This window comes from Polypterus senegalus, chromosome 7, assembly GCF_016835505.1.
Source record: "Polypterus senegalus isolate Bchr_013 chromosome 7, ASM1683550v1, whole genome shotgun sequence".
Lineage (NCBI taxonomy): Eukaryota > Metazoa > Chordata > Cladistia > Polypteriformes > Polypteridae > Polypterus > Polypterus senegalus.
Window position 1 is genome coordinate 70001137 of NC_053160.1, and position 16494 is coordinate 70017630.

General features: G+C 39.3%; 1 protein-coding gene across 6 annotated transcripts in view; it reads left to right on the forward strand.

The window, feature by feature from the left end:
* The window catches only part of LOC120532647 (aminopeptidase O (putative)), a 233214-nt gene extending 216720 nt beyond the window's left edge, over positions 1 to 16494 (forward strand). For 3 of the 6 annotated variants that reach the window (XM_039758846.1, XM_039758845.1, XM_039758848.1), the window contains 2 exons: positions 2762 to 2912; positions 16101 to 16494. In XM_039758846.1, coding sequence (XP_039614780.1) covers positions 2762 to 2902 — 141 coding nt within the window. In that variant the 3' untranslated portion in view covers positions 2903 to 2912; positions 16101 to 16494. Of the gene's footprint in view, positions 1 to 2761; positions 2913 to 4164; positions 7095 to 16100 lie in introns of those variants that run through there. The other 3 variants (XR_005634332.1, XR_005634333.1, XM_039758847.1) reach the window with 2 other exon arrangements.

The following is a 16494-nucleotide window of genomic DNA, read 5'->3' on the forward strand; positions in this document are numbered from 1 at the left end:
AAGGTTTTATTTCATGTTAACTTACAGGGGGTAAAGGGCTATACTATATTCTAAGTTGCTATAAGAAACTGATATTCTATAGGAATTAAGCAAGCATATGAATTTAACATAAAATATTAACTTTCTAAAATTGGCTCTTACAACTGGCGAACCCTAATTTGTCGAAGTATCTGGTAGGAAAAAGTGCAGGGAGCAGGCAAAGCTTAAATGTGTCCGACAGTAGGCCGCTCAAGCTACGTTTAACCATTTGTAGAACCTGCCACTCATCTTCTAATACATTTTTCATAAATCGAATGGACTTTCTGTTTTGTTGTGTATAGGGACTACTGTATATCCATTTAAAACAATTTGTTGATTCCTGGGCTTTCTGTGATTTTATATCGTCATTATATTTTCTTGTTTGTGTTAAACACCAGGTGTAGTGTTCATAAGTTCATTCATAGCTATTTGGATAGACCATTACAACCAGATTCTACTGCTAAAAGAAACCTATATTAGAGAGCAGTAAGTGGTGTCCAGAAAAGCAAAAACTCCTATTTCAGAAATATGGAGGCATCAGTCTTTAAGAGATTGTTTTATGTTTTATACTTCAGACCAAAATGGTGACAGTTCGACTAGAGTTGCCACTTCACTGCTTTTCCATACGTGCTCTTTGAGAGTTTACCGCATATACTCGCATTTAAGTTCACCCGCGGATAAGACTGGGCTTGGTTTTACTGTATAATTTCCAGTATTTTATAATGTCGGTCATATAAGTCAAATGCACAAAACTGATGCTATTGGTCCAAGAGATTATGATATGCTAACGCCAACCTGAGAGAGTAACCACGGAGCACACTGTCCTTTTTTTTCTATGTATTGTGCCTACGTGAACACACGGTAATACCTGAACTATTCTGAAGCGACATTTGCACTGTTTTGTGTTTTTTGTATCTCACACCCTCATACACCTTTATCGTAAGAGCATCCCTTATCTACGATGGAGTGTTCGATCAGAAGAAAATATTAAGCTGGTTTTAAATTAAAAATTGTTGATGTGGCGAAAGAAATTGGTAACTGCGCTGCTGCAGCAAAACTCAAGGTGTCTGAGATACTGATGCGAGATTGCAGGAAGCAGGAAGATGTAAAAAAAAATAATTTAAGCGTCGCATTTTTTAACAGGTGTACAAGTCGGGTCTGATTTTATGATCGATTTTTCAGGTTTCAAGACCCGGACTTATATGTGAGTATATACGGTAAATGGGTTTCCTACAGGGAATCTGCCCAAAGACATATTTCTAGGTTGACTGGAGACTCTGACTAATTATTTGACTGATGCCTTTATCCTAAGAGATTTGCAACATTAGATAGAATTAGTTGAATTTATTTTTATTTTTCCAATTGGAGCACAGGCAGGTCAAGTGACTTATTCATGGTCACACAGTGTCAGTAATGGAATCTGAACCCCCAAACTAAAGTCCAAAGTCTTAACCACGCAGCCTACCTAACTTACTGACTTTGGCGTTGCAAGATCGACTGTTGTACAGTCCAGTGCTTGTTCCTGTGGATGTTATTTTTTACATAGACTTTGGAACTTTTTGACCTTTACAAAGGAAAGGTGGGTTTAAAAACAGAATAGGCGCTAAATATTTTAATCTGCAGGTTATTTTCCAATGTAAAAGTCGGAAACCACAAACAGTAAAGAAAGCAAAACTGATTGGTGAAGATTTTAATCTCCTTAAGGTTGGTGCCTCATCCCCAGAGTGATCCCTGACTATACAGCAGATGTATTATGGATATTTGAGCACTTCATTATCAGGTTTGCTAGTAACACCACATTTACAATACTGACTGTCAACAACAATGAGACTGCATATACAGGAGCAATAAGGTGGCAAATCTTTCAGCTGATGTAGTGACACCAAATTAACACTGACTGTCACCCAACAAATCATTGTCGAATTAGAGACACAGAAACAGCCACATCCCAGTCACTATCAATGGAGCCACAATGGAAAGTGTAAGCTGTTTCAGGTTCCTCAGAGTGCAATATCTGGTGAATTGAATGGTCCACAACATTGGGTTTATACTGGAAAACTGAGGAACATAAGGAAATCGGGAATTAACGAAATAATACACTAATGGTTTGCTGCAGCATAAAAGGGGTCCTGACTTATTGCATGAATGTTCAATACAGTAAAATTAGCATAACATTGAGAAAAAACATTGAGAAGGTTATGAGATCCACGCAAAAATACCACAGGACCTGATTTGCCATCACCTGTCGAGATCTGTGCCAGACACAGCCAAAACAAAACAAAAAAACTTAAGCTATTATAAAGGAATCTAGTCATCCTGGGTGAAAGCTGTTCTCATCTCTAGTAGAAATTCTGTGGCCTCAAGCACACAGGATCAGCAGGATCAGAAACAGTAAATGGTAATGACAATCTGACCATGCCACAAATAGAAAGAAGACACGGTCAGATGTCACTGCATGCTCTGAGCTTTTCTACGTTTGTTGTCTTTTTTTATACACTTGGTTGTACTTTAATTTTCTCTTTATATTTTATAGTAACTTTGAGAACTAAACAAAAATAAGGATTCCAATTTAATAATTAAAGTGATGGTGAAGGTGCATTTACTTAAAAAAAGAAACGAAGGATAGCGTCACAATGTTCTGGCTATGCAGCCTTCATTAGGTGTGAGATCATAAACTTGATTTTCATCTTGAACTTAAAGCTTTGACCATTGTTTAAAACAGGCTGTGTTTTCTTTTTGTAAGGCCATGGGTGTCTACTTGTACGGGGAACTGATGGTCAATGAGGATGCCAGACAGCAGATGATTGCCAGAAACTGCTTTACAGCTGTTCAAGAAGAAATGGATCCTGCTTCAAGAAATGTTGTTGAAGAGATGATATTTTGAAAAGACTGAGGTAATAATCTGTTTGAATTTCTAAGATCAAATAACATTAACACATTAAGCCCCCCAGTATTCCAAGGACAATTTGCATAAATTGGCAATGTTAAACTTACTAGTCCTAAACAGGTGGGTCCGGCAGTAAATTGGCAACCTGTCCAGGACTCTTACTGACAGTGCTGGGCTAACTTCAGGCAATCTGGGGCCCATATTAGGATAATGCAGGTTTATTGAATGTATTGATAGATGGGTCAATGTTGTTTTGTTTGGTTTTACCATTTTAAAGTGTCCTTCATTTTCATAAGTAAACAGTCGCAACATGTGATAACATGGAGACATTGCTGAGAATAACATTGTTAAGTCCGGGATCACTATGGTAGGCAAGTGAAGGGCAGTCCTTAGGTGGTAGATTTGGGGCTGCTCAACTTGAACAAGTTTACACCTCAGTCTTCTTTAACCAGACGGCCCAGCACATTATCCCACAACATGATTTAATTCTTATCTGTCTGGTCTTGCTTTCCATTTGTTGCCAGGTATCTTCAGATCTTAGGCAAGGATGACAGTTTCCTGCCTTTCAAACGGTTTTTTGTCTGCAGCATGCAGACTTCAGAGGGCCATCCTGTTTAGTTTTTGAGGACATTCCTTTCTTACAGCAGACATCTTAAGTGGATTCTTCTTAAACATCACACAGTGAGACACATTAGGAGATTATGAGTGCTGATTGGCTAATAAGTAGGTCTACAAACAAGTCCCGGCAACATGGCGGCACACACTCCTGATGCTGTCATTTCTGGAACTTCCTAGGAATTTTTTTTTGTTTATTCGATTTTATTGTTGAATAGCCCTTTTCTCTGAATATTCCCTCAAAGTGCTTGCATATGTTTACAAATAGTGTATATTATATGAAGAATGAATTATAATAACTAAGCACACAGCAAAACATAGCAATTCTAATAATTGCCTTAAAAAAACATTCAATAATATAAAGTCCACTACTTTTGTAACAGATATGGCCAGTCAACAACAGAGTAGAAGAAAACAAAAACTTCAGTCAACAACACTATTGTCGATAATAATAAAGCAATGGGTGGGCCACAGTCCCACTGACATTTTTGGACTTTTGCACTGCATAAGCATATTTTAAGGAGATGAGTAAATTTGAAAGTGGATTTATGGATGGGATATCTATTGTAATCTGACAAACGTCTAAAATGGAATGATACGTTTTAGAAATACGCTTTTTAACTGCTGTTTTTTTTTAATGTCAGCTGTAAAATGATAGAAAAGGATCACCTGAAGCCAGCAGAGTAAACTCTAATCCTCATCCTGAAGATTTCTAAAACAGTCTGTTTAAAGTGAAATATCACAGGACTAGGTAATGGTAAAATGAGCAAACAAAAAGAGCACATCAGGACTTCTCAATGTAATTTCAAGGAAGCAAAATATGGAGCCTCACACAGAGGTGCCAAGACAGCAGAATGTGTGATTGTTTAACCTGCTTATAGCTTAGCAATGCAAGACAAATCATCACACATTTTTACCTTTTTGACTGTGGAGTCATTTATAATTGAGTGGAAGTGGAAATGCCACCCATGACCTGAATATCTTTTTTTCCTCTGGATGACTCTGAACTGACTTTTTATGGTGAAAGAAAATGGAGACGTATTACATGTTAATTAGCGCATGCAAGTAAGAATTTCTCTGTTCTCTGTACATTAGGACAATTGTGACGAGCACAGGCCTTTCAACCAAACAATCTTATCCATCTTACTCAACTAGACTCTCCAAAATATCATCAGATGGAGATCTGAAGGTCCCTGAAGTCTAGTTCTCTACCACACTACTTGGTAATTCATTCCACGTGTTTGTGAACACTTTAGAACCTATGTATAAGTAAAGCAAATTGACACATATTCCAGATAAGCTGCATGAGTAAGGCCTTTCATATCTTAGGCTACGCTCTGTAATCATCCCACATAAGTATTATTCTGAGGCCCCACAGAGATGTCTCTGTAAAGTGTGTGTGTGTGTGTGCACTGCCTAGCAGTTACTTTGATTTCCATGTATCAGTAAATATAGACAAACCTTCCCCGTGATTTCACTTGCCTATGGCATGACTTTATGGCAACTGTAAAAGGGCCAATGTTTCAGGGATGTTTGCATCTTTGATCAGCAAATCTTGTGCACTCCTTTATTAGATTATGGTGACATTTCCACTTACGAGCATGGAGTAAGGCACAGAAACAAGTTTAAGGGGAGAAGACGAGAAACAGGAGAAAATCCCTTAGCCAGACTGGATGAGATACTGGGACAGTTTGGCTAATTCTGCAAACTACTATAGATGAACTGACATGGACACAAAGTGTGTAGATTTTTTACACTTAAAGGAATGTTGCTGTGAAATTGTCTGTTCAGATATAAATAAGAGAAGTGCCTTGCTGGCGTTGGCTGATAGTCCCTATTCAGACCTTAGGTAAGCTAATGGGCTTTGTGTATGCATGTTGCTCACCTAATCGATTAGCTTTGGTATGAGCTCGTCTCCCAGCACAGCATACCTTACATTTTTGTCGAATGCGGTCCCACATGCTCCGACAGCCTGGACTTTTGGCCTTGACATAACTTTACACTTGATTTCAGATATCTGACATTCAAACATTTTCCTTGGCAGACCTCATTTGCTTGTTGTTGTCAACTTAAAGGTTGTGCAATGTAACGTGCAGGCCTGAACACAGAGAGTATGGCGTCTTTGGAGTTGTGACAGCTTATTTTATCCTGTTGTTTACACCAAATAGCAGTGCAGCATACGTCAGACATTACTGTAAGGTTTTATTTCTGTATTGTGTGAGAAACATACTTAATATATTTTGCGTTTGAACAATGTAAAGTTGGCCTTGTATTAATTTTACATTCCTAGACATGTCTATGCGACTCCTAGAGCTATGAAGGAATAAAGGCTAACTGGTAACATTGGAAGTGAGCAATAATAATATTTAACTAGAATTGATAAATAAGACATCTGGCCTGTCTGTGTACTCTCAGCCCAAAAAAAAAAAGAGGAATCCCATTGAAAACATACATACAATAGTGCAACTAAACAGAAGTAAGAAATTGCCAACATACATATTTCAGTTTTGAAGAGAAAAACTTGTCACTCTCTGTTCTTTGAGGATTATCTGTATTATCCCGTTCAGTGACAGGCCACATTCGTTTCTTTATCCCGAAATTCATTGCCTGAGCGGAACTATCCTCAAACTAAAATGGGTTCTTGGCAAACAGCTTAGCAAAGGTAACACTTTAACTCTGAAATCCTTCATCTCTCATTCTGTCTTTCGTGGCTTTTACAACCAGCCCTTACCTTAGTTTCCTCTTCAAACAGAACACCATATAAATTCTTGAACAACCATGGGGCAAATTGTTAGGATCCTCATATTATGAGAGCGTCCTGCTCACCTATTTGCTTCATTTAACATCTGTGTGTTTCATAGTTTCTGTTCCATTGATTTACTAATAAAAATAATTTTCAGTAATGATGTGTGGCCTGTTCAGATCTGAAGATGCACTGCTTTTCTGACACTGGGAAGATCATTCAGAAAAATCAATTGTAAAGGGAGGAAATGGTGGGTTGGCAGTTTATTGTATCAGAAATATTTTAATTTTTGTAGAGCCTTTCCCTAGGAGCCATGTGTAATGAGGCGTATTTCCCTTGATCATCCAAGCGTGGAGAATAAAGAGAGAGAGGATCCGCAGGTTTCCTTTCATGTTGTGGCTGTGTGGGTTCCTGGCATGCTGATTTGTGACTTAAGATAAAATCACATTGCCAGGGATTACCACACATCTACAGCCTTGGCGGCTGTTATGGAAACCAGGGGCACTAGCAGAAAAGAGAGGTAACAAGAGATCGATGTATGTACATGTTGGAGTGCAGACGCTCCTGGAGCTGGCGCTTTGTGCTGCGGTGAACCTGACCTCTCTAGCAAGGTGCAGAGCTTAGCTGATTGGTGAACAGTGATTTACCTCGTCTTTGTTCACAGTGGCTAAGTTCTGCACCTGAAGAGAGGGTGAGAGTGAAAGGAGGTCCATTCTTGTAGCGGGACAAACGAGGGTGCACTCGAATGCTTATTATCTGTCTTTTTACATGGATTTTTGTTCTGATCTTGACTACATAAAAAGGAGTAGGTGGAACTGAGAAAGAAAAAAATGTCTGCAAAAAAAAAAAAAAAACTTGTACAATTGTAATTGGATACTGCATCTACTTATAGGCCATCTCCTTTAATGGATAGTTTGCTGCAGGAACTTAGTCTTTTTCCATTTTTAGAAAATGGAAGCAATTAAGCATTAGCAGACTACAAAGCATTTCCTTCCTAACAGCAATATACTACTGTACTGGATGCCCTTTTTTCTTTCTTTCTTTTTTTTTTACTTTTTACATTAAGTAACCCCATGAGAGAATTTTAGTGTTTTGGCTTCCACTTCAAAAATTGTGTGTCTGGTAGTTTGACTGAATACTGCACCATTTATTTTCACTAAGTAAAGCATAATAAAAGGAGTGGCCAAAATATGACACAGGGTTTTCTTCAAAGGGATGAGTATTTTCTTTTCTCTTATTAAATGTATGAACAAGAAAAGTAAAAGGTGTATTTTTACAAGAAACAGTTACTATGCTTATTTGGTTTATAGTTTGGGATTCTGTGAGACAGAGTATGTGCAGACATGGCCTAAATCTCTGTATTGCTTACATTTGTAAAATCCTCGGGATGCCTCGGTTAATAGATTAGCGTTACAAATACGTATTTAATGGCAACATTTAGATTGCTGAAGCAGCATTTTGAACACCATAGACCATGACTGTAATAAAGAATTTGAACACATACTGTATTCTTAGCATTTGGCTGATGGGAAAACTTAATAAATGTCATTCTCTTTGCAGTTTGTAATATCTGTAGATATCAATATCTCTTAAAATGAGGGTCAGTCAATAACTGTCCACACTTTTGGGATCATTTTGTTTAGGTTGGCCGTGTCGGTGTTCACAGGTGTAAAGTTTCTGCCTTGATCTGTCAGTTTCTCTGATTGTTTTCTAGGAGTAAGGATGGCCGCTGTGCTTCCCTGTTCATACCAAAGAAGGTACCAGGGGCTGAAATCCTCATTGGTTCATCAGAAGCATGGTATAAACTTGCTCAATCAGTAGTGGACATGGACAGGCGTCCTGCTCCTCCTTCATGCGTTTTTAAACTTCTCAAACCATTTGTTAACACACTTCCATATAAAACCCCGTCTCTACATTGTGCAGTAAGCCATTTACGGATTTCAGCCCCGATACACCTTCAGCCCATAAAAAGCAAATCACTGCTCTCTGATCTTGTTTGGTGAAAATGGAGAGCGTATTGGCCATGTTGACTCCTAGAAAACAACAAGAAAAACTGACTGATCAGCGCTGAAACTTTGCCACTGTGACCACAGACACACCATGTCTTCACATGTGTCCTAGGCAAGCTGTCGTGCCAACCCAAACAAAATGATCAGAAAAGCGTGAGAAACTATTGACTTAGTGACACATTTTGTCATAAACCTTGAGAACTGTGCAATTTTTCTCACACAGTTTCTTTCAATATGAACAGCGGAGATCTAGGCGTCTTTTTCCAGAAATAATTAGTAGAGTAGTCAGGCCCTTGCAGACCTCAGCATACTGCAATAAACATCGTTCATCAAAATTCAGAAATCTCACAGTCAAGGAGCAAGAAACTAAAAATAAATGTTAAGTGTTGTTTGAGCAGAGGTGTCTCATGAAGTCTTCCCCATGTTTACACAAAGTTCAGATCCGGTTTAATGTTCTGGTGGCCATCTTTTCTAGACTGACTGTAGTGATATTGCATGTCATTCAGACAATCACGTGCATAGCATCCTAATAACTCAAACCTTCAATATGGTGGAACCTTTAAAATTCAGACATACCTGCATAATGATAAAAATATAAACACATCTTAATTAAAACTAACAATACATTATTAAGATAATCCCTGGCAACATTTATTTCCTACAGTTCCTTTTTCACTTCAATGGGTGCTTGTCCTTCAGCTCTAGCAGTTGCCTCTTTAAATCATAAACTCTCACTTACAGGTATAAACTTGGCCTGAGGGAGGTGGGGGTGTCTGTTTTAGTAGCAGCAGTGGTCGTCGTACTGTCACGTGTACATAGCACAGTGAAGCTCTTACAACACTTGCCACCGTTCAGTGCCATGATAAACAAGTATGTGTTCAAATATCTAACTTACAGTAGCTTTGTTTAATAGAAAACAGAAAGCAGACATTATTCCATGGTGTTTCTCAGATACAATCAAGTGAAAAAAGTAAGTACACCTCAGCAAATGGACATATTAACATTTTATCTTCATTTAAACAGCATCTATAAATAAAGCCAATATAACAAACATCATGTCATTTTTACATTGGGTGTTCAATTGTATAGTTTAAATAAATATAATTTTCATATGTGGAAAAAGTAAGTACATCCCTACATTTCTCAATCCCTCAAATACCTAAAATTAGAAACAGGTGCTGGAGGAGCCTGTCTTATTTAAACCTCAGACATTTAGTTTGGTTTGCTCTTTGATGTTGAAGTGTGTGATATAACCATGTCTGGATCAAAAGAACTGTCTGAGGCCTGTAAAACCTGTCTGAGATGTAAAAAGATCTCCAAACAATTGGAAATCAACCATTCCACTGTCTGGAAGATCATCTACAAGTGAAGAAGATTTCAGACAACTGCCATTTTGTCTGGGCTGGGCTGTCCCAGCAAGTTCAGCTCAACAGCAAAACACAAGTTGCTTAAAAAAGTCTCTTAAGAACCCCAGAATTGTACACCTAAAGGTATCAAAGTGCATGAGTCTACCATTAAAAAGAGGCTGCACAAATTAGCTCAACATGCAACATGTGCTGGGGAAACCTTTGCTGTTAAGAAAGAGCATCAGGACAAGGCTAATGTTTGCCTATGAACACCTGGGCAAGTCCAGAACTTCTAGAACAATGTGCTCTGGTCAGACAAGGCCAAGTCAGAGTTATCTGGCCAGAAATGCATGTTTGGTGAAAACCAAAGACAGCATTTGTTCAAAGACCTTGATACCAACTGTAAATCATGGTGCTGGAAATGTTATGGATTGTTGCTGCTTTGAATATCAGAGCTAGGGAAGCTCGACATCGTAGAATCCACTATGAATACTTCAGTGTATTAGGACAGGGTGGCGAACTCCAGGCCTGGAGTGCCACAGTGGCTACAGGTTTTCATTCTAACCCTTTTCCTAATCAGTGACCAGTTTTCACTGCTAATGAACTTTTTCACCATCACTTTACTAGTCCTGTTAGAAGAGTTCAGCCCTCTGAATTGATTCCTTTCTTCATTAAATGACAGCCAAGCAGAAATGAGATGTGAAATGAACTAACAGATGACCAGCTAAACTGGGGCTTCAAAATCAACCAATTTCACTCAAATCACTTTCTTAATGAGAAGCCAATTCTTGCTGTTAATTAAACCCGTCATTTAATTCCATGGCTTGTTGCTGCTCTCATTCTACCACAGCACACATTTCAAAAACTGTTGTTTTTCTGTTCTTTCTAAGAGCACCATCAAAATGTTCTGGGGACCTGAGAGATCAACCTTACTAAGACCATCACCTTTCTTTAATTTCAGATATTGTGTAATTGGCACAGGGGAGCTGGTCATGTGGTGGCTTGTTTTGTGTCTCATTATTGTTTGGCTGCTAATTAAAGAAAACGAAACAACTATGGGGCCTGAGTCAAGTTAATTAAAAGAAATAATCAGCAGCAAATACTGGTCACTAATTAAGAAGATGGTAAGAATGAAAACCTGCAGCCACTGCGGCACTCGAGGCCTGGAGTTCGCCACCCTTGTACAAGTGCTTGATGTGAGACCACCTGTCAGAAGGTTTAAGCAGAAAAGAAAGGGCACCTTGAAAAATGAGAATGACTCAAACATACCAGGAACTCCACCTAGAAATGGGTGAAAAGAAAGACATGGAGGGTTCTGGAATGGCCATGTCCAAGGGTCTATTTAAATCCCATCACAATGCTGTGGGTGGGTTTGAAATGGGTTACATTCACAAGATATCCCTCAAGCATTGCACAGCTGAAAGAAAGAATTAGAATTCTGCATAGACAAGTGGGAAACAGCATGTCTCAGCTGAGGTCAGAGACTGGTAGACAGTTGTAGAAAATGTCAACTTGAGGTTGTTTCTGCCAAAGGGGGCAACACCAGCTATTAGAACTAAAGGTGGACTTACTTTTTTCACAGATGGAAATGGAATATCTGTTCATTCTTCACTGAATAAATTGCTGCAAAGTCACATATTTATAATTTTTTCCCACTATATATCCCCTTTATCTAAAAATACTCTTTAAAGCAAGATCAGTCCTATGTATGTCTTCAGCTAGAGCTGCTCAGTTTCCTTTCCAAAGGAAGACGCATGATTATGGACATGGATTTCATAGCAACTCAGTAGCTTTTTTGAAACCTCCCATTTTTAGTGTGCTTTCCCATGATCCCCTGGTTAAGCAAAAACAACACTCAATAATCGTCTACCTGCTTGTGTGGCAGACACAACCCAAGTTGGACAGATTAGGCCCCCCTAACCCCAGCAACAGGTACTTCTTAGACAGCCCTAGGACCATGAGAGGTATAACCCCGCCTGCATTTTTTTGGCTTTGCCCTGTTGGGTCTTCTCCCAATGAAGGAGTCACCTACTTTAAGAGTGCATCCTCAGTACAAGCCCCCATCAGTTTGCTCCTGTTGTTTCTGTTTCAAGGACCTCCGGTATTGTTGTGCTCTTCACCCTGTTACAAAGAGTCAACCCTAAAATTCACCACAGGACCCTTATGTCGGCCTTGATATATTCAGCCATGAGGAAAGGCCAGAAAATGAACAGTCATGATTTGTTCATCCATTTTGAAACATGTCTAATCCAATTAAAAGTGTCATAGGAGAACTGAGTTAGCACAGAGCAGGAGCCGACCCTTGATTTGATGCTATCCTACGACAAACATTTAACAAAAACAAAGAGAATCGAGCTAGAGGGTGGTGTTCAGTGACAGCAATCTGCTAAACAAGGTGGCTTATGTGCCCTGATCAAGATTGGTCAGGAGTGCCATAAGGACTCACTCACTACCTGTAAGAGTGGGGATCAGTTATGGTGACAAATACTATAACACCATAATGTGTAACATATTGTATTAGATACATGCAGTATGTCAAAGGGAAAGCAGAGCAATGGCCTGTCTGTTTCTCCTCCTTCTGCTCTTCCACTGACGCTCCTGACCACTGCCAAGAAATGCCAGCCTGGTCTCAGTCCTTGCAGCCCCACAGATGCATTCCGTTTGAGCAAATGGAACAGACTGTTAAGTAGGATATGCAGTGGGTGGCAGGAGATGTGGATGCCTCATAATAATTTTCATTCTTGCCTTTTAAATGCCCTTTGCAGCCTCTTGAATGGACAGTGTTCAGGGATTTTTTTTTGTTTGTGGCTCTATGTTGGCTTAAGAAATTATTAAAAAATTCTGTAAAGATTTTTCTAAATATATTTAGATACAGAGAACTCCATTGTAATTTTAGATTATTTTTTTTTTGCGTCTGCCATTTTCAAATAAAAATGTGTCCCATACAAGTGAGAAAATAATAGTCAGAAAACTGCAATGAAACAGTTTAATCTGAAGTCTGGTCTTTTAAACTCCTGAAGCTGAAAAAAGCTCCCTTTATTTTGTAGTACAAAGTGGTCTCAGCCTAAGCCATTGACTGGCTGTTCCATTCGCCTTCCTTGCCTCCCTCATCTTTCCCATGATCCTCTCTGCGTTATGTTGTTGAACTGACTTTTAAGCCCTGTTCTGGAGCCACTTCCAGGATCAGAAATGCCCACTGAGACTTCTGGGGATGTCATCCAAAACTCCCTCAGTACCACCAGGGGTCCCCTCAGTCCTAAACCACAGGCTGTAAATAAAAGGGCCAGGCAGCCTTGCTGAGGATGACATAACACACCTCCCTGCTACCTACTGTCTGAGTAAAGGACTCTTCACTGGCCTGTTATTGTCCCCTGCTTTTGTTCTATTATTGTATCATTCATGGAACAGTAACTTCCAAGATATTTGCTGCCTTACGGTCTTTGTGTTAGGATATTTTATAGTTTGCTTTTTGTTCTGGAATGGAAGTTGTAGCCCTGGTCTTGACCATTTGGAACTTCACAAAAGAGAGGTTGAAAAAACATTCAGACTTACACAGCCATGATTTGCATGTACTACCACTTGAGAGAAATCTACAGACTACAGTAAGAAACATGGTAAGTTCACATTCAGAAAGGACAGGGATGCCCAAGTCCACTCTCACTGACACTGAGCCAGTTTAGAGCATATCTTTGGGATGTGGGAGGAAATCAGAGCACCAGGAGAAACATCCAGACGCTGACAGAGCCTAGCACAACACAGAGTGAAGTAGTAATAATTTATTATTATATTTATATAGTGCTTTTCTTAGACTGCTGCATCAGTCAATATGTGCTCACCACCGCTGACTTTATACAAAATAACATCAGGATAAGATCAGCGCCCGAAAAGTAAATCTTGCTCAGTTTTGGTGTGCCCGGTCTCCTTAATGCATTCTCATGCCTGACTTTTTTCCCCCCAGTTTATCAACAGTGTGGGCAAACCAAGATGGGAGCTCCAGAATGGCATGCCGTTCCTTCAGTGTGCCTTTTTCAAATGATCTTGTTCTTTCACAGTATCTTTTGGAATGTGGCCTGCATGCTGGACACACAGTGGACCTGACCTCCAGTGCCTACTGAGCTGATAACAGTTTTAATTGAGCACACTGGCTCAGTTCAGCAGGAACAGGAGTCGAGCCCCTCAGCAGACATTCCAGAGGTGCGTTACGTCACACAGAAGTGCTGTGATGAGCTTGTACAGCCCCTAAATCAGCCCTCCCAAATGATCAAGTTGTGTCAAAATGTCCCACAGGTTTCTGGACGAGAAAAAAAATCTTGCACCTCCTGTTTACGTCTCCAATCACGCTGTAATTCTGCAAGACTCAGCTCCTTAAAATGCTGCCGAAAAGAAAATATGAAGATGGCAAGAGAAGAGGGATTTTTAATTCCAATCTATTCTAAATTATTTAAGCAGTTACTGGACAAAAGATGAGTCAAAAGCTTTTAAAGAGCTGCTGTGGAAAAGGTTTCACTTAAATCAAATAATTACATCTCTGTGGGGAACAGGGTGAAGTTCTGAGCTGTGAGTCATGTTTCAGGAAAGTGGACATATTTTGTATTGTGTTCCAGAATGTTCTTTTGTTCCTAAGTGCTTTTAGATTTTGTTCCAAGTGTCATTACCTGAAGGTAGGGAATGTGCTGTGATGAACACTCTGCATCGAGTCTGCTTTGTTATGTGCCTTTTGGGATGAAGGGTTCAATAGAGAATAAAAACTGACCGACTGTTATTGCTGTACCTTCTGACCAGTAGACCATTTCATGTGCACCATATGGATATACTGTATAGTTGATAAAATTATTACAGCATTTCCAACTAAAGTGGCATGCTCATTGTGGACAGAACATGTACGATGTCCGCAGCAGAAGACCCAAACCTCCACAAGGTGCCTGTACATATCCATCCATCATGCCCCTATAATACAGTACAGCACAGTCCAGTTCTGAGGGGTCAGCGTTTGATATGCATGGACCCTGTGGTTCACTAAAGCAAGCTGTGTGCATCACACATGGTGCTGTGCATGACTCAAGATGCAACTCCATTTGCCTTCTCAAACGCACCTAAACTTCCTCTTATATGTGTCTGCAGGATTTCTCTCTAAATGCTATCAGTGCATTCAATCACGTGCAGTCGGCCATACTTACAGTCCTTTGGCAGCATTATCAGTAACTTGAGCTGGGATGACCCACATGCTTTTCTTTGCAGATTCTTTTTTAAAACACATATAAAATAAAATGACCAAGTTAAGTAGTAATGTCATTGTGCTCAGAGTGCAGTGAAATTCTTACTTGGATGTTCTACCAACACACAAGTGTCTACTTGCTGACACCACAATTGTTATGGCCGCCTGACGGCCTCGGGGTACATATAAAAAGAGAAAAAAAACACGCAGTAAACTGTATCTCTAAAGCAAACTCCAGTTTAGTTTTCTACTTTACTGATAGAAAATCAGAGACCATTACACAAAACAGAAACAAAGATAGGAGGATAACACTTACTTAGCTTCTGAGCTAACTAAACACAAAGTTGAGTTCACAGCACTAATTAAATTAGTTAAGTAGCAATTACAACCAAGACAGCGAGTTTAAACAAAGATAACCAAATCTTAACAACAGAACACCTCAGCCAAGCCTAAGTGTCCAAACCTCGCTCTGCTGGACACACAAGGTCTCTCTCTTAACCCCCTTATTAGATTTGATTAGATAAACATTTTAATCCCAAGGGGAAATGCAGATGCATACAGCAGCAGAAACATAAAACAACAAATTTGTAGTATCGACCTTTGAAAATTAAAGTTGAGTATATAATTTAATGTGGGCCAGTGGGAGGATGCATTGAAAAGCCGAGAGTAACACTTCCATATCTTGTGTGTATAAAATGATGGCAAAGTTCCTTCTCTTGCTTAAGTATAATTTTGAACTGGCTAATCAAGACATATTATGGCCTTATTGTCACATAAAAACAAATTTGAGAGGCTTTGTACTGTCCTTTCCAAGATGCAAAGTGTGTAAAATGATCAGACATCAAGAAGCCACCAGAATTCATGGTGGGCAGCCAGTGAAAGGCCATTTAAGTGAGCGGTGAAGTTTGTTGAAGAGAAGGGAGTCTCAAGGACCACATTACCACAGACTATAAAACAAACAGTAATATCAGCGGCCACTGTACGCATTTATCTTTAAACAGTGCACTTACATTCTACCTGAATAACTTATGGTGACATAACGGTGGCAGAGGGAAAATGCCAACTTTATTGGTGGGATTTACAGTTTTTCTCCTTCTACAGCAGAACAAAATGTTTAAATCATTCACTAAACTGAACTTCACAAATGATTTCTTAACAGGTGTATGAGCTCGCAGCTCTCAATCCAAGGCAGCCTTGCAGTTTGTCTTTTTTTTATTTTATCGCTTAAAAAGAGAAAAATGATATGTCATGGTTTGGTTTCCCTTAGATTTCTGTTTTGCTATCCCTGCATCAAAAGATCTGAAGAAAACCAGCAGTGACCTTGGAAGTGCAGCCATACAGCTAACACGTGGCGGAGCCCAGCCAAGCGAAAATGTCACTCTGATGGAAGCCACATCTCTGTTTTCTAATCCACGCCAAACATGGCAGCAGAAGACCCTTCAAAGAGATTACGTGTAGCTGCAGGTTTGACTATTTTTAGCAGGTTGGTAAAATTTTTGCCACACGACTTTCTTTTTTAAGGAAAGAAGAACTTGCAGCCATTTGACACTCTTTTTAGTTAATTATAATTTTGTGTTCAGTGCTTTTAATATTTCAAATGAGCCAAGTACTGTACATCTGAATTTTTAGCTTGTTAAGAATAAAAATGAAAGTGCTTTTAA